This window comes from Mesitornis unicolor, unplaced genomic scaffold, assembly GCF_000695765.1.
Source record: "Mesitornis unicolor isolate BGI_N332 unplaced genomic scaffold, ASM69576v1 scaffold5212, whole genome shotgun sequence".
Lineage (NCBI taxonomy): Eukaryota > Metazoa > Chordata > Aves > Mesitornithiformes > Mesitornithidae > Mesitornis > Mesitornis unicolor.
Window position 1 is genome coordinate 42,554 of NW_010171179.1, and position 26,206 is coordinate 68,759.

Genomic DNA, 26,206 nt, shown 5'->3' on the forward strand with positions numbered 1-26,206 from the left:
TTCTTTATTCTTTCACCTTGGCAGGTTGTCTTTGTTTGCATCCTTGAGCTGAGCAGGGATAAACAAAAACTTCTTTGTGGTACAAATAATGATTAAAGCAGCTTTGAACTCAGTGTGAAACATAACTACCACAACAGAGAGAAATGCAGAATTCTTAAGAGCAGAACTATGGCTTACTATTTAAGGAAGAAAAGCTCAGTGGAGATTAGGATAAATGGAATTATTTTGCTTAAAGCATATTTGATGAGTTATATTTTTACATATAAGCTAATATTTATCTTGTTGTAAAGTTGGAAATAAAATCAAGAACTGAGTGTAAGAGTGCATTTAGAGAGGAGTGCTTTGGTAACCTTCTCCTTTTCTCTGGGATTGTTCAAGTATAGCTGGATTCATGCATTATTCCATTCCTGCCCCAAATAATGAACACAGATGTTTATGCTAACATGTTTTTATCTTGCAGGTTGAGTTTGAGTGGCTTAGGCAGTTCTGGTTTCAAGGCAAGCGGTATTTGAAGTGCACTGATTGGTGGCTTAAGCCTATGGCTAAATTGCAAGAATTCTGGAGAAACATGGAGATTATGGTAAGTACTAGTTTTATAGTCTAAAGCCTCTAAGAGTTTAATTCTGAGAGCACTTACGATTATGTTTTTAATCGTAGTGTAGTAACAAAATTTGAACTTTATTCATGACTTGTGAAAAGCAGAATCAGTGTCAGCCTTCCACTACCTCCTCTTTATTTTTCTCCCCCAGTAGCCAGAAGAAATGTGAGCAAAATAAGATCCTGAACCTAAACTGTATTGACAAATGTGTCTTGCTTATATCCTTACGGCTGCCTTAGAAGCTGCTTCGTAATCATTTCTGCTGGCCACAGTGTAGGCCTTGAGTTGCCCATAGCTGACTTGGAAAAGGTTGCAGTGTCACTGAGGATGCTGAATCAGATTTGTAGTAGAGGTGGTTTTGCATCTCTAGAGGTATGGTGCAACAAGAATATGCTCTTGAGTTTTGAGGAAAATGTTGTTTCTTGCTACCTGCTCAAGCCTGTTTTATGCTTTTCCAGCAGTGGCTGGTTCAGACTTGAGAAGTGTGGAAAAGTGGAAATTTCACTTGTGAAATCAGTTGCCACAAGGAATCAGTGGACATGAAACTTTCCTACAAAAGCAGAGGAGTTATTTACAGCTTGTTTATGTGGGTGTTTTCCCCCCTCATTTGTGTTCTTACGTGCTCACGTTCTTGAATGATATTTATAATTTTAAAAAAGTCTTTTGGTTTGTTTATCTTTCAAATGAGAACTTACTCTCTTGTAACATGGGCTTAGATGAGGTAGACACAGGAATGTTTGATTGTTATTTTATATCCATTGTGTGTTGAGAACATGGAGAAACAGCAAACTTGGGAATTCTCAAGGGCTAGGTTTTCTGCAATTGGTGTGACATTACCATGTGTCTCTAATTAGAAACACAGTGGTGTCAGTGGATCTCCTTTCAGCAGGCCCCAGAAAGATATTTATCTGCAAACTGAAGGTTGGGCCAAGACAGAAGCTGCTTCTAGTTTAAATTTTTAAAATTGCTTTAATGTTTTATGACTTATAACATATTAATCACAGTTAATTTCAGCTATTGAGGGAGACAGAAGAGAATGTTAATTGAGAATGTCTGTTTTGTTGAGTCTCTCGGTAAATTTGATGCTTGCTGTGTTTGAGACTTGGAGGTAGGGTGCGTTTTGTAGGGTTTACCCTGCAATTTGTGCTTTAGTGTTTCAGAAAGTGACAGTAGGGGGCAGTGTTGAGCCGCGGTTTTACCAACAGGCAGTGACTTAATAAAAATACATAGAAATGTAGCATTAACATCAAGAATTATCCCTGTTGCTTCAAGTTAGCTGTAATCTTAAGATTCCATAACACAGGAAATCAATTGTGGGTTAACAAATTCAACAGCAATTTAACATAAAAAGTGCTGTGTTTTGGTGCATGCTTAACTTCCACAGCATTAAGTTAAATCAAAAAGGTATTTCTGAATGTACCCAGTAGTCTACAGTCGATGTTTTTTCTCCAGATGTATCATTTTAGCTGGATGTTTCTTAAAAAAAAAAATTGAGGCAAAATGCTTAAATTAAAAACTTCTTTGAGTTGTTGATCTTGTCTCAGTAGAGTATTACTGCTTAAAAGGAATTATTTCTTTAAAGAAAATACTTAAGCAGTGTATTTTTCTTCCATTTGTGTGTAAGCTGAACAACTCTTGACTTGGATTTTTTTTAATATATGTGTCTGGATTGATACAAAAGTCAGTCTTTATTTTTTTTTCCTCCTACCTGCCTTGTTAAGTAATGCAGTCTCAAAGAAGACGTAAAGAGGTCTTAAAGAAGAAAAGGAAATATTTTCAGATTCTGCTCATTGCAGTTGCTCCCGTGTCACAGCAAAGTATGATTCTGCAGGAAGTATAACCCAGTGTCTTCAAACCTGTGGGCTTTATTTAATATTTTTGTACGTTATAGCAAGCACACAATTTTATCATAATGTTTATTCCTGGCATTTCTTTCCCTGAGGATAGTTTTACTTAGAGCTCGCTCTTGTGATGTAAATGTTAAACCTTTCATTTGAATGACATTCTGATAAAACATCACATTTCCCACAATATTACCTCATGAATTTATGAACCATGAAATCCAAAGCAGTTTAACCAATCTTCTTCTTCCCCCCACCTCCCTTGAAAATATGAAGGCTATTCAAATGTTTGAGGGTTTTTTTTTTAAAAGTCATCCAAGATTAACACGTTATCGTCTGCTACATCAGGATAAATGCTCGCTGGATTCAAAGGCAGAGTTACCATTTGAAAAAAGACTCGACAAGCTTTGCTTTCTGGGTAAAGAGAACTCTGAAAAGCTGAAATCTCATGTGATGTGAGGAAGTCTTGCTGTAGCTGTTCTGAGATTCAGCGAAGAGACAATTTGTCTCTCAGGGTCTGATACCATGCAAACCTTGCAATCTGACATTTATTTTAGCTATGAAAATCTTTTAACACCACACCAAATCAGTAAGAGCTGCAGAAGTCCTGTAGTCTTTTTTGGTTTATTTTGGTTTAGGCTGATTCACATTCAAATAAGTGAAATGTAAATAAATGACATGGTTTTCTTTGTGGAATGAAAAGTAGGCATATATGATTATACTTAATTATCGAATCTTTAGAGACTTTTTTACCATATCTAGTGTTCCTTTGAAAAATAGAAAATGAAGACCCTAGTAGCGCTGTATGGTGTGAATTGTGTTTCCTACTTTGACAGTCCATTTAGCAATGTAGCGGTGTATTTATATGGCAGTTGGCCTTAATAACCTTTATTGACTTTAGTGGGTAAGAGCCAAGCCTGGGATTATTAAAATGTATCCATTTCATTGTAGTATAAAATCACAACATATATAATTATGTTAGGTAGGCTTGGCTCCATTTAACTCCACCTATTTATGCAGGAATTTGGCAAGATGTAAAAAAACTGTGGAACTAAAATGTAGAGAAAAGTATGACTGATGTGGAGTTATATTTAACAGCATAACCATTTGCCTGCTGAAAAGGGACTACTTAAAGGAATGAAACATAGATCTTAAAGATCTGGTTTTTAATGCTATAACTGAAACACAAGTAATTGTTACACCATTTGTTTCACTTTTTGGCAGCCTAAAATACAGCAAACTGTAGCGAAATGCAGCGCACCTTTTAATTTATCAAAGTAGTGTAAAAAGAGCTGTGTGTGCAGCGTGCAAGCTGCGCACTTACACTGAGCAAAGTGGCTTTTCACACGAATGGAGATTGTCCTGCACAGCTTTTGTCGTGACTTGTAACATTTAAAAAACTATATTTACAAGTCATGTTATTGTTACTGTTAGTCTCAATATCATGCTTTTAGCAGTTTATACAGCTAAATTGAAATCGGAGAGCAAGGCTATTTTCTTGTAAATGATTTTTCTTTCCTTTTTGAGGTCTATTTAATTATTGGCTACTGTTGCTCTGTATGAAGTGTGTCACAGTTTCTGCTCTAAGCCACTGCTGTCAGGGGCTTACAGCCTGACACTCAGAATTGAGTCTAGGCTGAAACTTGAGCTACCAAATCTCAGCCCAGGGCCATCATATATTAATATAGGTATTTCCTCCCTTCCCTACCCCCCCAGATTAACAAAGGTTTAAATATGCGTTTCAATCACAGTATTTCAGGTCCAGAATAACCATGAAAAGCTACATGGCAAAAGATGCTTTTAAGAGGAATCCTCCTAGCTTTTGTAGACTTTGGCATTTTGAACGGGTGATCGACTATATTTAAAAATAATAATTAATGGGCTCACAAACAGGCTGGCTGGTTGGTTTAGGTTGGGTGGGTTGGGTTTTTTTGTGGGGCGGGGAGGGGGAGGTTGGGGTGTTTTGGTTTTTTAGGGGTTGTGGTTTTTTTTTTTTTAGAAAATACAAAGCAACCTCGCTGATGTTTGAATTGCTTTTACCTTGTCAGCCCTAGTTCAAGAAATTCTGAGGTATTATTTGCATTTCTTTTTTAGCTTTCCTGTTGTGCTTAGATACTGCAGCATCACACTTTTATTGCAGGGCCATGTGGTGATGGGTGGTCATATTTGGCTAATGAGCTGTGAAAGGTAGGCACAACATGGCAGCTCAAAGACCCAAATTTTAGCCGTATTTGTTATCTTTTTGGGCTCTTCTTATCTGTTTAGGCCAAACATTTAAAATAAATGTATTTTTGACAGGTTATAGTTTATGTACACAAGGAGTCAGATGCTTCTGGAAATGTACCTTTTATCTGAAACAACAACAAAACCTGATCCTCAAGACTGGTTTTTCTTTTTCCTTTTTTTTTTCCTTGTTTTTTCTTCTTTTTTTTTTCCTTTTTGACACTAATTTCCTTGACCCCAATATTTTTAGCTGTCAGAAATGGGAGAAAAGATACAGCACTGTGTGTAGAAGGATCACCACCAATCTTAAAAACAAACACACACACACACAAAAGTAAAGTTGTATTGCACATCTTTCAGGAAAAAAAAATGTTTACAATTCTGAGGGAATTCAGACTTAAGCTTCCAAAACAAAGTGTGTGCTGAAAGCACAAAGGGCTGTGTTTATGATTCTCTTTGAAGTGTTTTTGCAACAGGATAAGGAAAATTTTAGAAACTGTCTGATAGTGTTCAGGGTAAATACTTAAACCCCTTTAGAGAATTTCACACACAGATACTGTGCAGCAGAAAAAAGGATACTTATGTTTCCTAAAGCTGCTACAGCCTACAGCTTTGTACTTAAAGACAGAGGTGTTGAATAGAATTCTACTGAGGATACATCCAGTGACAATATCTGCAGGAACATCAGAGCAAACCAGTGGATAGCACTTTCTGTTTTTAACCCTTGTGTGAGCTGGTGGAGATCTGAGCTGCGTTGATATGAGCCATATAACATTTCTATTATAAACAGGAATTGTTAAAAGGGCACTCTTCCAGCTCGAGCAGCGTACTGTGAGAATTATGTTGAGAACATTACGGTTCTAATGTAAGCTGGCATAAGCCAGGAAATGTTTAGGACCATTTGTGTCCTATGGGAAAGCAAGGAGTGTTTCTGTCAGCACAGATGGGAGGAGCGGGGATGCACTGGGGGGCTCTGGGTTGCCCCAGGAGGGGCAGGAAAAGTGGGCATGCCGTCCCGCTCTGGGTGTCCTTCAACATCACTAGCTTGAGTTTGTAGGTTTTCTTGTGCACACAGCTGTATCATGGTGAGCTTCAGTTTTGGATGCCTAGAATCCTGTTGTCTTGTGCTTAACTCTTACTGTAACACGGCTTCTTTCTGTCGTCTTCACTTTATTTTTTTGCTCTGGGATGTAAATGATTGTGTGTTGGAAATACAGGTACTTGTGTGCAGAATGTGATGAGCTCTGTGTTAGTATTTAAACATTTTCTTATAGTGGATAGACTACCAGAGCTGGCCTACAGGGTGACTGTATGTGTATGCACATGCTTCTACACACAAGTACATACAGGTACGTTGGGGTTTTAACTTGCATGATCTGTAATGTCTTTATGTATCCTCTGAACCACACGGGGTTATATTTAGAGAAAAGGTGTTTGTAGGGAATAAGCACTGGGGACAACTGCTTGCAGTTCTCTGCAGCAGGAGAAGCGTAGCAGAAGAGTTTTGAGAGCGTTCAACTACACTGGGTGGTACTCCAAGGCATCCAGTGTGTGGCAGAGGGAAAGGCTCTGATCGTAGTTCCTGCTGCATCCCTGTAAATCCAGTGTCAGTCCGGGTAGGATGTTTTAGAACCTGGTGTTGCCCTTTTATTGTTAATGGGAACTGTGTGATAGATGTCAGAGAAAGCAGCGTATATCAGTATAATGAGGCTACTGTAGATATTATCAAACTGTTTCCACCATTTCTTCCATAGAACCTTGGATGGGCATATACTGGAATAACAACAAGTCTGTTTATCTACAGTGTGTTTATCGAGGCTTATTGTATGCTGTGGAAAAAGTGTAGTAGTAGTGCAGTGGTTTACTAGTTCAGTTATTCCTAGAACTCCATTTCCTAGTAGAAAAACTGAATAAAATTCTATATTTGAACACTAAGAAGAACATTTCTTGAAAAGAATTTTTTGGATTTTTGAAATTTTTGTATCTATATCTTATATAAAACTTGATTAATTATTAACTACAGTTAAAGTGGTTTCTATTTCGTATTTATGCAGTCATAGAAGTGATCAGATACAGAGCTTGTGGAGTTTTACATATGTGCATGTATGTTCATGGACATGCTACAGGGTTACAAAGCAAGATTTGGTTTGGTGTTGAAACTGCATTGCAGTGGTTTGGCAGGAATGATTTTTACTGTGATTGCTATAAACTAGAAGTTATGATTTTGAATGAAAGTGAAAGCAAATGGCAATATGACTAAAATGTCACTATCTACATTACTGTAATTTTTTTATTGCTAAACATGGCTTTACTGCTATTGTATTTTAGTGGCTATGTAACCAGTATAAATTAGAATACAGTTGATTTACTTTCCAGGTGGCTTTTGTAAGCAAAGGAGGTGACGTCTTCTGAAAAGCTGCCATTGCTGCACTGATACCTTTTCTTTCCTATCTGATCATCAATCCTACTAATTCCTAACAAGATCATGGTTTAATAGTGTTTTTGCAATGTATTTTTTAAGTTACTTCATCTTAGATCAAAATTACAGCTCTCATGTGTAAGGGAATATAATTTGCCTTCAGTACTTACCATGGCAAGCACAGTGGCCTGATGGATTAGTTAGAGTGCTAACTCTTTCACTGACCCCCTGTTTCATTTGTGCAAGTAGCTCCTGTTTGTTTTTCAAAATCAGTGTGGTGATCAAAATGTTGAGGTCTTGCTTTGGTTTTAGTTCGCAGACTCTTTCTGATCTTAAATTTCTCATCAATGAAATAAGGCTATGATTTTTACTGTAACTGGAAAAGAGTTACATATTGTCTGTGTCCTAGGGAGAGAGCATTCTGCGGGTGAAGGAACACAAAAAATGTCTGCCTCCCCTCTCCCGTGGTTTGGATTTGTAGAATCTGGGTCACACCTGAATTTATTTTTTTGTTTCAGATGGGCAAGTTCATCTTAGTGTGGCAGAAGGAGCTTACTGTGTTTTGGCCAACCCCGATTGTCTCCTGGCACTTCCCAGTCCTAGCTTGTAGGAGCCTTTTGAATGAATCTTTTCTGCACTTTTCATTTCTTACTACATGTGCTGCTGCTTAATAATCCTGAAGCTGTTTACTACTCTGCAGTAGGAAGATAACTACTGTCTTTTCTTGCATGTCTCTTAACATCAGAGTTTGGGAGTTCTCCTCGGACTGCTAGTGAATTCTGCAAATTCCACTGTTAGAACCTGGGAACAGTGCATCCATTCGTGTTGTGTAGCTGCCCGGGGATGAACATTTTAGTGTGATAAACTGAAGTGATGATTTTATTTTTGAGTAGATATATATATTTATGTATGTATGTATGCATATACTGCCAATAATTATATTTTAGCTCAATCTTCAAGCTGTGTGCTACATGCTGGTGGAATAAAGCTTCACTGGCTAGCTAAAAGGTCAGTTGTTTTGTCAATGTCGTGGTGGGATTCAGTGTGGATAAGTGAATTTCAGTCTGTTCTTGTAATTCAAACACATGGCAGGGTAAGTTTACTCATTGTCATCCTTTACTGATTGTCCTCATATTCTGTCCAGTGTGTTGCTTCCCTTTCATGAAACAGGAGCTTCTGTGCTGAAATCATTTGCAGTCGTAGGGCCACAGAGTTCACTCCTTTGCTCAAAACTGATGATTGGTTATGTGGCTGATGGAAGATTTGGATAGAAATGCTTTTAAGCTGAGCCTGTACAAACCAATTTATGCTGATGCTGTGTGGTACCAAGTTTCCAAATGTTGTCCTTTTCAGGATTCTTTGAGGCAATAGAGTATCTGAAAATCTTTCAGCAGCTAAGCTTTGTGTTTCTAGCTTCTCTTGTCTTATGGGAAAGAGGAAAGAGCACCGTGGTATTTGATGTACGGTGGCAATACATCTACCCCAAGGAAGCAGGGAAGAAGTAACATGAAATTAATTCTCTGTTACATTTATGCAGATGCTCACTGCAAATGCCAGCGCAAGTCCTGGCTCTATCTTAGTCTGAAATTTTAAGATGCTTTTAAAAAGTTTAGAAATATACATAATTAGGATTATTAATATTTCTCACTTTCAAGAGTCTTCTCCTGTAGGTATTGTCTTTGTTAATGCAACCTTAAAGTGACTGACTTTGTCTCTCAGAGGAATGACATTAGAGAAAGGAGAGGTTACCACACAATTATAGTTTTACAGTCAAGGCTTTTCAGACTGACTGACTTTTACTGGCTTTTTGTTGGCTTTCACATAGGGCATGCTTGGTACACATGCATATAAAACGTGTGTGTTCATGGGTCAATTCCACTGGTGGTCACTATGCTAAAGGAACTGTGGATTTACAGCATCAAAACCTAGGAGTCTGCTGGGGAGGGGAAAAGATGGCTAAGACAACAGGTGAATCAGTCTTGAGAATGCATAAAACTGGCAAAAGTATTGAACAAAACAGAGAAGTCCCACTGGTTTCTTTAAGAAATCCTGGTGTTAGAAACCAGGATACAGCACTGTTTTCTCAACTTTTTTCTTTGCTTTTCATCTTCTACATTTTCTTGTTAAATGTAAAAGACTGTAATTGAATCACAGCATTAGCTGGCTTTTTCCAACAAAACAGCAGATTTAGGCTCTTCTCTGCTACTTTCAAAAGTAATATATATTGAGAGAGAGTGTGAAGACAAAAATTGAGCACATAGATGTATAATCCCAAAGGAATAAACTGACTTCTACTAGACAAGCTGAAAGCTGATTAAAATATTTCTCATCCTTTGGGTATGCAACAGCTTTTGATGATGGAGAGTGTATTAATATTCAGCTTAGCTGCTTGTCGACACTTCAGACAGGTCCCAGGAAAGACTCTGATGCTGGCCAGGTTTTCTCACTCAGCCAGAAATCTTTCTGAGACATAGAGCAGCACCCTTGTACTGGCAAAAGCCAAGATAAGAATAATGCTATTTAGCTATGTCTTTATTTTAGAAATTACTTTTAGACATTTGGAAAGGATTGAAAACTTTAAAGAATTCTTTCAATGATGTAAACTTATTTAGGTACGACAAAGGAAAAAGGTTAATCTTAATTGTTTCAAAATAAGACTGTTGTAATCTATTCCATTTTATATCTGTTTGTCTGAGTTGTTTGCAGATGTACAAAGATCCCAGTAATTATTATTTTATAATTATTATATCATGTGTAAATATCTATATATAATCTCTATATATCTATATCTCGTGTATATATATGTATGTGTTTATATATCTATATATATTTCTATTTATCTATATCTCATGTATATGTATGTATGTGTGTGTGTGTATATATATATAGTGTATATGTATGTATGTGTGTGTCTGTGTGTTTGTGTGTATATATATAGGATAGGATGATTGAGGATTTTGGAGAGCGCGTTCCTACTCCAATTATTTTACAACAGTTGGGTCTGAGGTGTTGGGGTAATGTTCTCTTAACTTCATCTATTCCCTTGTAATGTAATACCTCCCTTCCAGACTAGAATAAGATGTAAACAGCTGCTTTATCAGCTGATGCTACTTCTGTTCTGCTGTTGGCATGCTGACATATGGGGTGTTTGCTTTTTCCCCTTCCACAGTGACTAAATATATACAGTATCTCTGGAAAACATGTCATATGCTGTGTGAGGTGCCTTTAGGATGGCTCCAGGGCTAAATACTTCCTGTAATAGGTGAAGGAGCATGGCTTAATCAGCTTAGTTAACTTAATTAAGCTGTGCTTTTTCTCATGGTACAGCCTTAAAGTGTATTTCATTTAGAAACTGTGTTTCACAGTTGTGGAATGACACAAGGTTGGAGAAATCCTCTGGGTTTTTATAGCGGGCTCGAAAAAGGTGAATTTTGCCAGTTATTCTGCAATGTGGAGAAGTGAATTAGAGGAGTGTGTCTTTTACTGCAGATTTAAGGGAGAAATTCTATTGCAGTTTAAATTGTAAAAGCTTCTCACACTGAAAGAGTCTAATTTTCTTCCCTCCCCCCCCCCCCCCCCCATCTTATTTTAAGATTTTCATACATGGGAAGAGCTGTCTCTGTTCATCCTGGCCTTGCCTTGCCCGTTTGCAGATGTGTCACCAGATTGTGTGACGCTACCTCCTTTTTTCATTCTTTATAAGAAGGTAAACCAAGGTGATGTGTTGTGGACCTTCTCTGCCCTGATCTCTGGGTCTCAGCAGAAAATTATTGCAGATTAAAGTAACTTGAACTGATTTCTTTTTCCTTGAGATGAGTTGCTCTGTATGCTCTTCACGAGGTACTCCAGGTTAAAGAAGAGATCTGTTTTTTCCTCTTGGGGTAATGTTGGGATCCTGGTCCTAGTGGAACCCTCCTGTCTGGGAGGTCATAGCAGATTGAATTAGCAAGGCACAACCACAGCTGGAAACAGTGTTGAATGGGTTCTACATCCCATCTCACTTGGTTCATCTTGTGGATTTAATGTTTACTTATTTAGTTACACGTAAATAAAAATAAGATAGGGAAAGCTTTGCAATGGAGGAAGTGGTTATGAAGACGTCAGAAAGTAAGGTAGCTGTGTGTCTCCTTGGAAGCAGAATATTGTGCAGAGCAATTTCATTGATTTATTTTTTTCTATCGTTTTAAGAAAGTTTGTATTTTGATAGAAATTTCTTCATTGATGCTTTTATGCAGTAGTATTACAACATTTTGTATGTTACTGGGTTATACTACAGGACAAAATAAGGGAGAAATAGTCCTTGTTTAAGCCAAAAATAATTACATCGAATGCAGAAAGTTACTTAAAGTATGTTAAGAAGTGTTTGATTTTCACAGACTCACAGAATATGAGGAGTTGGAAGGGACCTGGAAAGCTGCCCCAGTGCAACCCCTGCCAGAGCAGGATCACCAGAGCAGTCACACAGGAACGTGTCCAGGCGGGTTTTGAATGTCTGCAGAGAAGGAGACTCCACAACCTCTCTGGGCAGCCTGGGCCATGCTCTGGCACCCTCACAGTAAAAAAAGTTTTTCCTCATGTTCAGCTTGAACCTCCTGTGCTCCAGCTTGGGACCCCAGGACAGCCCCTTGTCCTGGCATTGGACATCCCAGAGCAGAGCCTGGCTCCTTCCTCCTGACACTCACCCTTTACAAATTTATAACCATGAATGAGGGCACCCCTCGTTTGTGTAATGCAACTAACACATGAAGTTACCCAGAAAAAAGATCAGGAACAGTATATAAGCATAAATTTTTAACAATTTTAAAAATGCATATAATGTTTAAAATGTGTAAATTATTTGTGTGTTTATATATATAAACACATGGCTGCACATGTGTATATTTGCATACACATGTACAAATAGAAGGTAGGAGGTTTATCTGTTCAAGTACTGAGCTGTTCTGCATAATGCTTGAAGCTGAAGAATCCTGCTGCAGAGATACAGTATGTTCATTTCTCACCTCTCAGCGCTTGGGCATGATTCGATGGCAGGCTTCAGTGTTTCCTGATTATATGGGGTGTTATAATTTCCTGATGATTGGCTATGTTATTTATAATACAGAGGGTGTTAATCCTTTGGTGATTAACACTCTGTTTGAATTACCGGGGTCAAAGGTACATTCTTTTATTTGGGTTTTTTTTGCACTGTTTCTTCCTTTGATTTTTTGTTTGTTTGTTTGTTTTTACTAAAGGTTTTGTGTTCTCTGTTTGATCTGAAAATTACTTTGAGGTAATTTGGGGTGGTGGGAGGAGTGAGGGAGTATCCTTCTTCCTTAGGGTCCCGAGTCCATTGAAGCTGTAGTCAGTAGAACATAAGTTCCTTTTGCAATGAATAGGTCCTCCAGAGATCCTTCATTTAAAAACAGTGAAGATCTCTTAACTGAAAGAAGTGTAGTCAAAAGCACATGGAAGAAGTCATTCCATACTTACCCTCTAGAAGAGTAGATACCTACTGGTGTCTCATTTTAAGCCATTTTGGAGAGGTTTATTAAAGAAAATGTCGTATGTATATTTGTGTATGTGTGTATGTATTTAAGTAAAAAATATGTGTATGTATACATACACACATGTACACTTTATAATGTATAAATATATATGGTTGTCAGTTCAAGTTATTTGGAGATACTGTAGAGGTTCTTGTCCAGCTGGCAGCTGTCTCCCAATTACTGTTTTCAGAACTGAGAAGCTATTCTTAAAGCCTTCGATTCTTGCAAAGGTTGTGGCTGCGAAGAAGTTACCCTAATACTTCAAACCTTTCTCCAAATGCCATGGGGTTTTTTTGTGTCTTGCTGAGCCGTGTTCCTTACAAGGCTGGAGCTGGAGAGAGAGAAGCAGCGAAGGCTTTTTGCTGTTCTGTTATTTCACAGAGTCCTGGGACCATTCATACATCTCCAACAGAAGTCAGCTCTGTGTCCAGGTTTTCTGAGTTGCTGTGTCCAACTGCAAAGACTTTCCAGTGGTCTACAGCAATTGTCAGAGTTTACTGAAGTGTGCTGGGACACTGGCATTGCTCCCTTCTGTAAAGGTGACCTTAAGATGTTCCTTGACTGCAAATGCTGAGGTAGATGTTCCACCTGGAGGTTTCGTCATCCTATGGGCATTCCACCTCCTCCAAATCTGGAAAAGCATGGGGATGGCAGAAGACCTGCAAGAGTTCCCTCACTGGCATTTTTCTACCCAAAACCCTCTCTGCTGGTACCTGGAACTGCTGGGTGCCAGTTAACAGAATTATGTAGATACACAGGGGTCCTCTGCAATGTTTAGGACTTGTGTATGATCAAAGAAGGTGGTGAAAGGGCAAGGAAGGAAATGTCAATGTGAGGAAGCCCAAAATGAAAGGAGAGTGGCTCAGCTGGTGGGGATGGTGCTTCAAGCTTCAGATTGTGAGTATTCTCAGTTTGAATGATGCTAATCTTGGAGATTGTAAAGGGATCTAATAGCCTGGCTCTGCCTTCTCCAGCAGAGATGTAACTGATCCTGACTTGGGTGTTTTTCGAAAACTCAGCGTCAGATTGGGCTGGTCGAGTGTTAATGTCTGTTTTGCAGAGCTGGAACTCACTGGTGCATTAAAGCTCTGTTTTAACTCCAACACCGGCTCTGGGCTTAATGCCTGATTTGCTGGGTGAAGTCCTTCACTCTGTCAGAAAATGGAAACGTCTTATCATAATCTACGTTAATTTGTGAGTGTTTATTGTTGCTCTACAGCAGATAGGATGGCTGTTCAGTCAGTGGAGGCACAGAGGCAAAGCGTTTCTGTCCAGCTGCTCATTCGATGATTTAGTTTTACTGCCTGTTGCGTGCTCGCTTTCTTTCTGCTCTTCTGTGGTGTTTTGCTCAGAGCTCGGCGAGGTGCTCAGATTGGTGCTGCTTTGCTTTTGGCAGAGTCTTCCATGTTTGTTGTGACACAGGTGAAAAAGTAGTAGTTGTTCTGCTCCGGTGTGCAAGGAATCCAGCCCAGACACTGAGGACAATTAGGCTGATGTTGGGGGTTAAGAAGCAGACATGTTAAAATTTTGGGGGTATATTTTTCCAGTATGTGCTCCAGGGGGAATTTTCCATTTAGCACTGTGGCTTCCTACGTGACTTCTCTGTTTAGAGTTGTTTAACTGCTGTCTGCCATCCCATCGGTGCCATGAGGTTAGCTGAATTTCCCTTGTACCAACAGCGCTATGCTGGCTTCATTCCTGGTTTTTGTTTCTTTCGTGTTTCACTTAAATTTCCTAGTGTCATTTACACTTAGAAACATTTTTTCTCCTTCTGCAGGTTGTGAGTGATCTGGCACCACAAAATGTGTGGAAAGCGTAAACTTGAAGGAAACGTCAGTAGGAGGCAGAACTAAAGGCCAAGGTGGTTTTGTGAGCGGAGCAGAGAGGGGAATTGGGAGGAAAGAAGTTGCAGGAAAGGAGGAAGAGGGAGGGGAAACAGTTTTAAGAAGGAAGATAGCATAACAAAGTGAGAGAAGGGTTAAAAATCGAGAGAAATGGGAATAAAGATAATGGAAATATAATGGAAATGCAAGAGACAGTGTAACAGGAAAGAGTACAGTAATAAAGTGGGATTTGCTTTCATGGATCAAAGGAACCACAAGGTATTAACATGAAGATCTGAATTTTCACCTATTAAACTTCAGCTTGTTGGCTGCAGCATTTAATAGCTCTGGGAAAATTAAATATGTAAACTACTAATAACAAATGATGCAACTAGCAAAAACTGTGACTTTTCTGTGAATGTATTTCACTTCATATGTCAAAAATAGCATTTTTTCTGCTGACACATTTCTGAATCAACTTTCAACAAAAGAGTTGTTGTGTTATGGCCTTACTGTAGCAGAACATTTGGCCAATAATGTGTACGTGTGAAATTTTAAGTGACGAGCTGCCTGATTAAAACCAGAATACACTTTTTAGTAAAACTTGTTATTGGTTTTGTGTAAATCCATTTTTACTACTACAAGAGGGGAAAAAAGGAAGAGTGGGAAGGGAAATGAATTAGCGAGCAGCAAGAAAAGGCTGAAAGAACATACAGCTGAAGGTGTAACATAAACTTACAGACATATCAACACTTTAAATGTGAATAGTAAGATCCAGCTTGGTAACAAATCATGGAATCACAGAATATGAGGAGTTGGAAGGGACCTGGAAAGCTGCCCCAGTGCAACCCCTGCCAGAGCAGGATCACCAGAGCAGTCACACAGGAACACGGCCAGGTGGGTTTTGAATGTCTGCAGAGAAGGAGACTCCACAACCTCTCTGGGCAGCCTGGGCCATGCTCTGGCACCCTCACAGTAAAAAAAGTTTTTCCTCATGTTCAGCTTGAACCTCCTGTGCTCCAGCTTGGGACCCCAGGACAGCCCCTTGTCCTGGCATTGGACATCCCAGAGCAGAGCCTGGCTCCTTCCTCCTGACACTCGCCCTTTCCAAATTTATAAACATGAATGAGGTCACCTCTCAGTCTCCTCTGCTCCAAGCTCAAGAGCCCCAGCTCCCTCAGCCGCTCCTCAGCAGGAGATGCTCCACTCCCTCCAGCGTCTCTGTGGCTCTGCTGGACTCTTTCAAGCAGTTCCTGTCCTTCTTGACCTGAGGTCCTAGAACTGAACACAATCTTGCAGATGTGGTCTCATCAGGTCAGAGTAGAGGGGCAGGAGAACCTCTCTGCCCTACAACCACCCCTTCTCATCCACCCCAGGATGGCGTTGGCCTTCTTGGCTCAAGGGCACATTGCTAAGATTTGCTTCAGGAAAGATGGAGCGAGTTGTTTGCTGATCTGACTTGTATAGCTAGAACAATGTATGTAAGAACTGTTTATGTTGAAGATTATATTGTGTATAAATACATACTATAATTTTGCTAGTTCAGTTTCAAAATCTGCTGAAATCTGCTTGACTCCTTTTTACATCTGTCACAAACAACAAATTACTTTCTTGGGTTGAACCATAAATGTCTGCAGAAATGCTGTAATCTTTTTTTTTCCTTTCTTCTATTTTTCTCTCCCAAAATAACCATTTGAAAAGTTTTCAGGATGGACTTAAGTAAATACTGTGGCACTCTCACTAGGAGTATGAATCTGTTGCTTGTGATGGTCTTTTCTGCTTGTTCAGTAAGTGGAATTTGTACAGGTACGTTTGTTGCTAGACATCCAAAGTATGCTGCTTGAAATAAGCTTGGAGATGTACATCAGAAATATTAAGTATCTGTATCCTGTTTTCATTCTACTGTTGTATCTCTTTTTTGTCTTACCTTTGTACTAACCCAGTCAATGTGTGAACCATGACAAATTATGCTGTTTCAAGAACTAATTGCATTTTTCAAGTGTATTTTGGTCAAACGTTTTACTGCCTATTTGCAAAGTATAAACTCTAACTCTTAAGACTCCACTGGGGTCAGAAGATAGCAGGTAGCCTGTACAGTGTTTGAACTGGTGTTCCCGTTTCGGGTTTCCTGAGGATAAATGTGATTGCTTCAGTATAAATGTTTTAGATTCACAATGAATTCCAGCTCTGGAAATTCAACATAGCCAGAAAAATCTATTTGCTGTCTGCCTTAGTAGAGGGGAGGACAGATGAAATATTCCCCGGGTGAATGAATTCTTATGAACAGTGATGAACCTTCCTTTCGCTGTATGAATTCTATTGTAATCTCAAAAGAAAAAATAACAAAGTTGAACTTGGGTTTCTTTATATGTTCATTATATTCAAGTTTATAACTTAAAAGTGAAAAATTTAAAATACAGTTCCTAGGCCATATTGTAGAACACATTGCAAACTCTTATCTAAACACAGGGAAAATTTACCTTTTAGGATAGGTTCCAGAGACTTGCAATGGTCTGTGAGTGGAATAGGCTTTAAAATTCTTTGAAAATCTGGGGATCGGGGAAAGGAGAACGATTTCCAGTTTCCCAGGAATTTTGTTTCTTCTAATTTATTACAAACATTGCTCTGTTTTCAGAGGCTTCAGTAATACTAAGCATTACCTTATCCTGCTTTAAAATATCTTAAAATGTTGAGTCTTATACAGAGATTGGTTTTTTTAACCTAAGTTTTGATACCTACTTCAGAGGCTACTTTAATGCAGAAAAATGCAGAGTTTTCTCCTATAGACCATGTAGCAGTTTTGCACTGAAAAAGAATAAGCAGAGAGAGACTACCCTGCCAAAAGGTACAAGTTTGAGTCACGGTCATCACAATTTTACTTTTTTCCTGAGTTATCGTCCTGCAGTTCTGGAGGATTTTCCCTTCTAGCATCTCCTCAGCTCTTCAGCAGCCCTGCTTACTGTGGACAACGTGCACTGGTCAGTGGAAACAGCACACCTCTGCAGTGTCAGGTGGATCTTGCAGTGAAGGCTTGGAGCGCCTGAGCATTCATTTGTTAATAAACCTTCACTATCTCTCTCTGGGCCGATTCTTTCTTGTTTCCATGGCAACTTCTTAAGTAACTCCATCTAGCAAAGTATGCGCTGTAGCAATTCACTATTAGAAGTAATCTGATAGTCCTTTTGACTCTACCAGTCACTGGGTATTTCTGTTTGGGCTGCAGACTCAAAATGAGCTTTGGAGTACTCAGTTGTTGCATCTATTGTGGTGTTCTGTGGTTGCCCCTCTCTTCCCCCCCACCCCAAGGTGGGGTAATGTAGAGTGTAGCTCAAAAATGAGGCGATGTGATATTTGTATATTTTTAAAAAATCAGTATATTGTGACCCTTAAGATATATGGACTTTTTTGGTGGGAAAAAAAGCTCTCTTAAAGAAGTTTATTGCAAAGTTAAATGGTTAAAGTGGAGCTGCAGTTACTTGAAAGAGACAAATATACATTCATTATTTCCTGAGTATGTTGCTTTTATGGGAAAGCAAAGGAAGCAATGGCTGGGTGTCATTAAGGAGTAGCTATGGAAAGCAGTGAAATGAGCAATGAGACTTGTAAAGTGTCATGAAAACTGAAACACCAGGGTACAAAGTACTGCTTATCCTCACAGATATGGATACCATATGGCAACATGAAGGGAAATGGAGAGTAGGAGACAAGAATCCTACTATTCCTCACACTTTAGTTTGCCTGCTATTTCTTTGGGCAAATGACTTAAGAAGTTGTGCATGAACCTTCTTCTGGCACAGCATTTATTGACAGGGTACCTGTCCTCCCTGTCAGGCCCCTTGGAGTTTCTGTGGTGTCATTCCAGCTTTGGGACTTCTGGTTATAATTTTATTGTTGTTTTTCTAATAGTTCTAGAATAATCTCGATTGTTCCAAGGTTGAAATCTATTCTCATTTTCTGGTACTATAACACTTTCTTCTCGTATAGCATGTCACTTATTTTCCTTAAGAAAGGCAACCAAATTGTGTTATTGCTGTCCCCATAATCTCTGCCTTCACTTTTTTGCCTTTCTCTGCAAGTTACCATCTCTGGACAACTTTCTGCACCTCTCTTTTATATATCTTTGGAACTGGATGGACAGATTGAGAGCACTTGAACACTGGACATTGAAAGGATTTGGCTTCTAGGAAGGTGGCTACGTGGTCCATGTGCCTTTGCAGTGACACACAGGAGGGGAGCCTTGAGCAGCTTTATAGGGACTGCTGCAGGGGTAAAAGGACTTTTGTTACCTCCTCAGCTGCTGCTTCCTTCCCACCTCCTAAACTACACACCTATCTACTGGCCAGAGTTTACTTCACTTACAACTGTTTTATATTAGTTTCATATTTATCTGAAATGAAAAATTCTTAAAAATTGTTAAACTATGTCTACCAATATTCAATACCGTTATCGTCACTGTTGCAGTTGTTTAAAATGTCAGTTCTTGCATCTTTCACTTTTGCTCTTCTGCCTTCAGTGTTTGCGAAACTCTACTTGAACATTTCCTCTTCTGGTGATGACCCCAAAGTTAATGGTTGGTTGGTAGGACCAGAGCCAGAGTGTTGTACCGAACCAGAGAGTGCAAACCCCCACTCTTTCACCTTTACTTGTATTGAAACCTTCAGCTTTTTTGCTTTACACCGTCTGAGGGTGTGTATTCGGTTGTGAAAATGAGGATCTGTTTGTGTTACAGCAAAACAATGTGATTTTAAGTGCAGGTTCTTTTGCCATAGCAATGGGTGCTGTGTCAGGACAGAACAAGAAAAGTTGCACGGAAGGGCAAGAAAATTGTGCAGGATTTCACAGAGGATGTTATAAAGGGAGACCCTGATGCATAAGTTCTATGCTTTGTGTGTTGCAATTGTGAAAATTAGTGCTTCATGTGTTATATCAGGCTATTGTGGGCATGTAGTGGTGAAGATTACAGATAATAATTACTACTCTTTCTCCTAAAGCTTTATAACCTTCTCCTAACTTTAGCACCACGAAGAAATGCAATTTAGTGGTTCTCTGTGCTGTCAAGTTTAGTGCAAACATTTGAATTTTCCTGTGGTCTAGGAAAGCGTTTTAAGAAGTATTTCATAGTTACAAAGGTTACCATTACAGCACTACAGTGATTTTGCAGTGCATTGCTCAGTGGAACACTAGCCTGTGTGTGAGGAAAAATGCCCAAAGGACATCCTAACTTCTGTTCTCTAAAGAAGTGCTCAATATGACACAGTATTAAGGGATAGAATCAACCCAATATATTCTCAGTTTCAGAAACAGAGAAAAATCTGAAATACAAAGATATTCCCACTAGAAATACTGTAAATCTTACAAGATATATAAGCTTTCCTCTTCGACATACATCAAAGGCATAAAACTGGGGGGATTAAAATATGTTTTTAATCTTGGTTTGATGAGCAAAACTTTCACTGTAATATTTATTATGAGAGGCTCTACTTGTGTCGCCTCTTCCCTTTGTTCTGTTTATATATGACTTCCTTTCCTCCAGAAAAGTAGGAAGTATCGCTTTCACAAAGCCGAAGGATATTTCAATGGTTTGTTCATTTAAGCTGACTCGTAGGCCCACGTGGCAGACACAAACTTTTCTTTTATTGTCCTGGGTCCCAGAGGAAGAGCAATGCTTTCTGATGGCTTCCCATGAATGCCTTTCATTTGTGGAGGAGTTTCAGTGGCTTATGCTGACTGTACAAAGATCAAACAGGCAGGAAAATTGTGGTTTTGAGAAACGTAGCCAAGACCTTTCTTATTTTCTCAGAAGTTTTTCTTCTCTAACCCTATTTTTTAAGGACAACATTAGGACAATTAGTTGTCGTGGCTGACCGAAAAAAAAGCTCATTCTGTTATTTTCACTGTAAAATTTAAGTATTTTCTTAGTTATTAGAAAATTTGTAGACCTGCATAAAGAAAACACTACCCATAATTGCAGTCTTCCTTTATCGCATTTGGAATCAATGGTATCCAAAATTAAGCTTAAAAAAATGTTGTGGCTGCTTGCTCCTGCAGTTTGATCTGTACTGGGACACTGCGCCTGCAGAGCTTTGCTGAATTCGCCCGGGTTTTTTTGCCTGGTTACAAAGGTCTATCAAACAGATTTGATTATGGGATTTGACCTGGTGAAGTCTCTTTTGTTTCAAGGTTTTTTCTTCCCAACAGGTTTTCTTAGTGTTGTTCAGAAATATTTCTTTTTGGTTTAGCTGTTAGTAAACTGAAGTATTGGGAAGAGGTGTGCAGACCACAACGTTGTTTTAAATGGCAGCACTGGCAGGTTTTGCCAGCAATACACAATTTTCATTGTGTTACTCATCTTAAACCTCATGTTTGTCATACAAATTCAGGTTTTGCTGAAGGATTATTTTAATAAAACTAAAATGGCTGAAGTTTCTGAAGTAAACCACGTAGCGTCTTTAGAGGTCAGATGTAGCTGAAACTTGAACAGCTGTACAACATGCATCCTAGATTGTTTTTAATTGTCTTCCCTTTCTCTAACAGCAGTAATTCTTGTTTATATTGTCAAGAACCTTTCCACTGAGCACAAGCACACCATACTTTAAGGTCGCATGCTTAACCCCACTGCGCGGTTACAATGTCAGTGGGCCCCCTTTGTTTTCATTAATGTGCGAGGAATGGGTGGAGGCAAGGCTGTTCACAAGGCTTAAATAACTGATTGTATTGTAGAAGTGTCTTAAAGAAAGCCTATTTTGTCTCCATACCACAGTCGTTCAGCATTGCTCTTGTGCATCAAACTGACAGCCAGTTGGGCAATGGATGTTTGTGTCTCGTTTTGTGCTTTTGACCTGTGATACTTTTTTCTTTCTTTTCTTTTTTTAAACTCAGCTAATGGATTCACCTCAAATAATACAAAACGATGCAGCTTTTCCTCTTTCTTTTCGTAGTATCTGAAAAGTAGTAGAGAAAGCCGGAACTGCAGTTTTCCATCCAAAACTCTTCACGTACCAGTTGCTGTTTGTGTGCTGATGTAAAGGTTTAAAAATTAAGACTTTCTAAAAATGTCATATTAAATTAGCAGGCTCAGTGCTTTTAATTGGTTTAAAAATGAACAAGGTAGAGCCTTTTAGAATGGTCTCAGTAGTCTTAAGTGAGCCTTATGCATTTCTACCTGTAGTCACTGATGTATGGAGGAAAAATGCTGTTAAAATCTTACGAGTTGTTTTGGTTTTGGTTATATAGAATAAGCCCTGAGTACCAAGATTTTAGGTGATTTCAAACCCAGTGCTGATTGTAATCCGTGGCTGGCATCTGTCCTTGTTTTTGCAGGCCAAAAGAAGTTGAAGTCATACTCTTGAGTGCTGCACTGTGTCAGAAATTCAAAAACTGAGCCCTTTTCTTGGGATATCTCCATTCCAGGTTGTTTGCTTTATTTAATACGTGATTATTAGTTTGGATCACGAATACAATTTGATTCATGTCTGGTTTTGAGACACACAGATTTATACATGAAAAGAGTCAATACAAAGTGGCTGTAATCCATCCGGTGTGCTGAATTTGGTCCAAGAGGGTTGTATGCAACAGTTTTTGTGTGCGTACTGAATGTGTAAGCACTGAATGAGTAAGGGAAAGGGAAGCTATTATCTCTAGAAGATGAAGCAATGATACATGCTCAGCAAAGCAGAACGCTGTTCTGAATCTGGTGTGTTGTAGCTTAGTAGGAGTAGTGATTTTTTGGTTTTCAGATTGTATTAAACTGTGGTTTTGTTTGCTGACTTGTAGCTGAGACAAAAATAGGGACTTTCTTGAGATGAAAACTCTTCAGCATGAGCTCAAGTTCATAGTTTTTGGTCGCTGTAGTTTAAAACCAAAATGTTGTGAAAACAGCATGTTTTCACAAATGATTATTGATATACTGTTTTTCTTTGTAATAACTGCTATGGTCTTAGGCTTTGAACACAGAAATTTTAGGTCTTGACTTAATTTTCTTACAATCCACCTAAACTGTCTGCATTCTTTGTCATGGGTGTTACATAGAGAGCAACTTATTATATCTAGCGAGCTCTCTAGTATGAGAACTGATCTGACTAGTTACAGAAGTTTAAACAGGATTGTGTCTGCCAACCTTGAAAGAAGACTATTTAACACTCAAGAATGTAATAATATTTTGATATTAGCTATGTCTATTAATAAACAATTAAGAAACATTTTTGTGAAACAGGACAAAATGTATGGATAGCATTTTAAGAGTATAAAGAAATAGTAGAACAAATGTGAGTCTTCCAGCTTGCAGTCGTCTTGACAGCAATTGTTGATGAATGTGAAAAATAATCAAATATTGTTAAAAGGCAATCCATATCCTCATGAAAATGTTTTAGCTTATTTTTTTCCTAAATGCATCTAAAGTTGTCCCTGAAAATTTTTTTGGTATATATAAAAAAATTGCTTACTAACATCTTAAATAAAAAGTTAAAAAAACCAAACCCACACTAACTCCAGAATCCAAATACCAAAGAGTGCCCAGTTCTCTATCAAATGACAAGTTTTTCTCTTTAAGAAGAGAAATATTTATATATACCACAATAGTAGTTTGGATGATTGTTCACATAGACTGTATATCATATGTGTCAACTCTGAATGATGCTCAGTGTGGTTTGCCCCATGTTGTTGTCTTAAAGCCAAAAGTGAAGTAGATAGACAGTAAGTAACATTAAATGGAGATTTGGAGCTTTAATACAGCTCGTCATGATGTATCTTTAAGGGCAGATGTTTTTGTATGACAGAACACAGGTCAAACCCTCCTCCACAAACTGCTATTTTTCATTTCTATAGCAACCCAGAAGATCCGAAGGCTTTTTCAGGTCAGTGGAGAACACCTCCATCATGGCATGTACTCGCTGCGTGTCCGTTAAGGACACTTGGCCAGTTCACATTAATACATCCTTGACATCGCTTTCACTTTTACTGGTGGATTAACTGATCCTTCTTGAAGAGCGCAGGGGTGATTCATCAGCCACCTCTGACCTCTCCGTTAAGTTGGACTGTGCAGCTGAACTTGAGAACCTATCTCTGATTTCATGTGCCTATGGAGGGAAATGCAAGTGCACGGTACGGCAGGAGGACTTCACGTCGCAGTGCGGTGTCACGGAACGTATTGATTGTTACAGGGTGTCAGAGAGTCACAGTGCTTCTGTTTGCCAAATCGTGTTGTCATAGTTTGTGAGCACATCGTGCAAATGTGATATTGGTTGAATTGCCAGAATCTTCAGCGTGTGACTTTTGTTTCAGAGAGTGCATATATTTGCAGTGATCTGCTGATGATGCTGTTTTCTTTGTTAGGCACATGGATCATATGGTGAAAGTTTATTTTCCTTGATTGAATACTGTGTCATTAATGAAAATTGTCTGTATAATGATTTTTGATTTAGTGAAGTTTTCAAACAGTTGGCCATTCGAGCTTCAAGTTCTTTCACAAGTATTCATCTGTAAATACTTGAATGTTCATGGGAAACGAATATGACAAATTGTGAATGTTTAGAGCTTGATTAGACTCTAAATAACAATATTTGCAGAAGAATTTTTCTTAAAGCATTAATAGGTGAATTTTATATATTTTTAAACTGATTTATCTTGCCCCTTAGTTACTTCCTTGATCTTTCCTTGATCCTACTTTTGATTGTTTGGTTAATTAGTTGATAATCTTCCTTTTAAGGATGAAAAATGAACCGTTTATTTTCTTTCTCGTGAGAAGGTAAACTAATTGCTGAGAGCTTTATTGCTTCCTTTTTAAGAGTATGAAACAGAGCAAAAATCCTTCTCCAAAATCAAAATAAAGTGAAACCAAACCCGTATGGGATATCAGGGATTATTAATGGAAGAGAAGTGGTACTTTAATAGCACAGACTATCAACATGTTGGTATTTGTCCTATCTGTGTAGCCACAACATTAGATCTCTTCAGAAGGCAAACATGGGCAGAATCCACATCTAAAGTCCAAAAAGTGCAGTGCCTTTACTGGAACACAACTCTATCAAAATAGAATGATCAATAACTGGCTATAGTTTGCATTACAGGTTTATGAAGTGTACCTTTTACAGATATATTGCGTTCAGAAGAATTAGCAAGAAATGTTACTGAGTTCTCCTTGCATGATGGATGTAGGCAACTCTGTGTGATGGAGCTGTGCAGTCTGTGTTGTACCCTGATCTGGTTATACCTGTGTAAAGAGTATGCAGCCATACACATATAAGATTAGGCAGTTTACTTTGGTTTGAATTTACTTTAATTTAGGAGAAGGGTGTTGGTTTTGTTTTGTGGTTTTTTTTATTCTGTAAAAAAAAAGTGTAAGTTTCTTTTGAGAAGTCGGTAAGTTTGATCAAAGGTAGTAATTATAATGAAGCATTGCCTTATTTAGCACTATAGGTGTACCTGGACTACTGAACTCATTTTGCAATTATCTTTTTTTCTTGTAAGATTTATATTGACTAAATATACTTGTAAGACATATTCCCCTTCATCGCTCGTAATGGGAAATTAGTGTCCATATATAGGTGGCATATATATATATATATATATATATAACAGGAATATGTAGCTTGATGCTCTAATAAGTCAATATGACGCGCAAAACTTGGTTCCTAAATGTGCTCTGAATGCAGGAGAAGTAAAAAACCAAAAATATCTGAAATAGTGACTGTACATACTTTGGGTGACTATTTGATAAGGGTTAAATGAGTAAACTTTTCTGTATGTTCTTCTTTGTCAGTCCCACATTTTTTTTAACTTGCTACTATACTGTGTTTGTTTGTATACTTTACACTGTGACCTCATGACGGGTCATCACCATTTGCATGACCTATATATGAAGTGCCTGGCACATGTTTTTATGTAAAAATATAGTTATGTACTGTACGAGCAGCACAGGGGAAAGGGACCTAGGAGTGTTGGTGAACAGCAGGATGACCATGAGCCAGCAATGTGCCCTTGAGCCAAGAAGGCCAACACCATCCTGGGGTGGATGAGAAGGGGTGGTTTTAGGGCAGAGAGGTTTTCCTTCCCCTCTACTCTGCCCTGCTCAGACCACATCTGCAAGATTGTGTTCAGTTCTGGGCCCCTCAGCTCAAGAAGGACAGGAACTGCTTGAAAGAGTCCAGCAGGGCCACAAAGATGCTGGAGGGAGTGGAGCATCTCCCTGATGAGGAGCGGCTGAGGGAGCTGGGTCTCTTGAGCTTGGAGCAGAGGAGACTGAGGGGTGACCTCATTCATGTTTATAAATTTGGAAAGGGCGAGTGTCAGGAGGAAGGAGCCAGGCTCTGCTCTGGGATGTCCAATGCCAGGACAAGGGGCTGTCCTGGGGTCCCAAGCTGGAGCACAGGAGGTTCAAGCTGAACATGAGGACAAACTTTGTCAGTGTGAGGGTGCCAGAGCATGGCCCAGGCTGCCCAGAGAGGTTGTGGAGTCTCCTTCTCTGCAGACGTTTAAAACCCACCTGGCCGTGTTCCTGTGTGACTGCTCTGGTGATCCTGCTCTGGCAGGGGTTGGACTGGGGGAGCTTTTGAGGTCCCTTCCAACTCCTCATATTCTATGATTCTGTGAAAACTGGAGAAGGGTAAGGCACTGAAATCAGATTGGCTTGGTTTCATTTGAGGGACAAGGATCGTAGCTTGCAGAGAAGTGCATTTCTAAATGCCATTGTCATGATCAACCTCTCGCAATGGGTGGTGCTGTTTGACCATGCTGTGTTCCCCATACATTAAATATATATAGTATATCAGGTTCTGTTTTAG

General features: G+C 38.9%; 1 protein-coding gene across 1 annotated transcript in view; it reads left to right on the top strand.

Moving 5' to 3' along the window:
- FTO (fat mass and obesity associated) overlaps positions 1-26,206 on the top strand; it is a gene marked incomplete at its 3' end in the record, with an annotated part of 69,356 nt that overhangs the window by 34,217 nt on the left and 8,933 nt on the right. Inside the window, exon 8 of the mRNA XM_010179953.1 lies at positions 461-580. Within this exon, the coding sequence (XP_010178255.1) occupies positions 461-580 (120 nt within the window). The remainder of the gene's footprint in view (positions 1-460; positions 581-26,206) is intronic.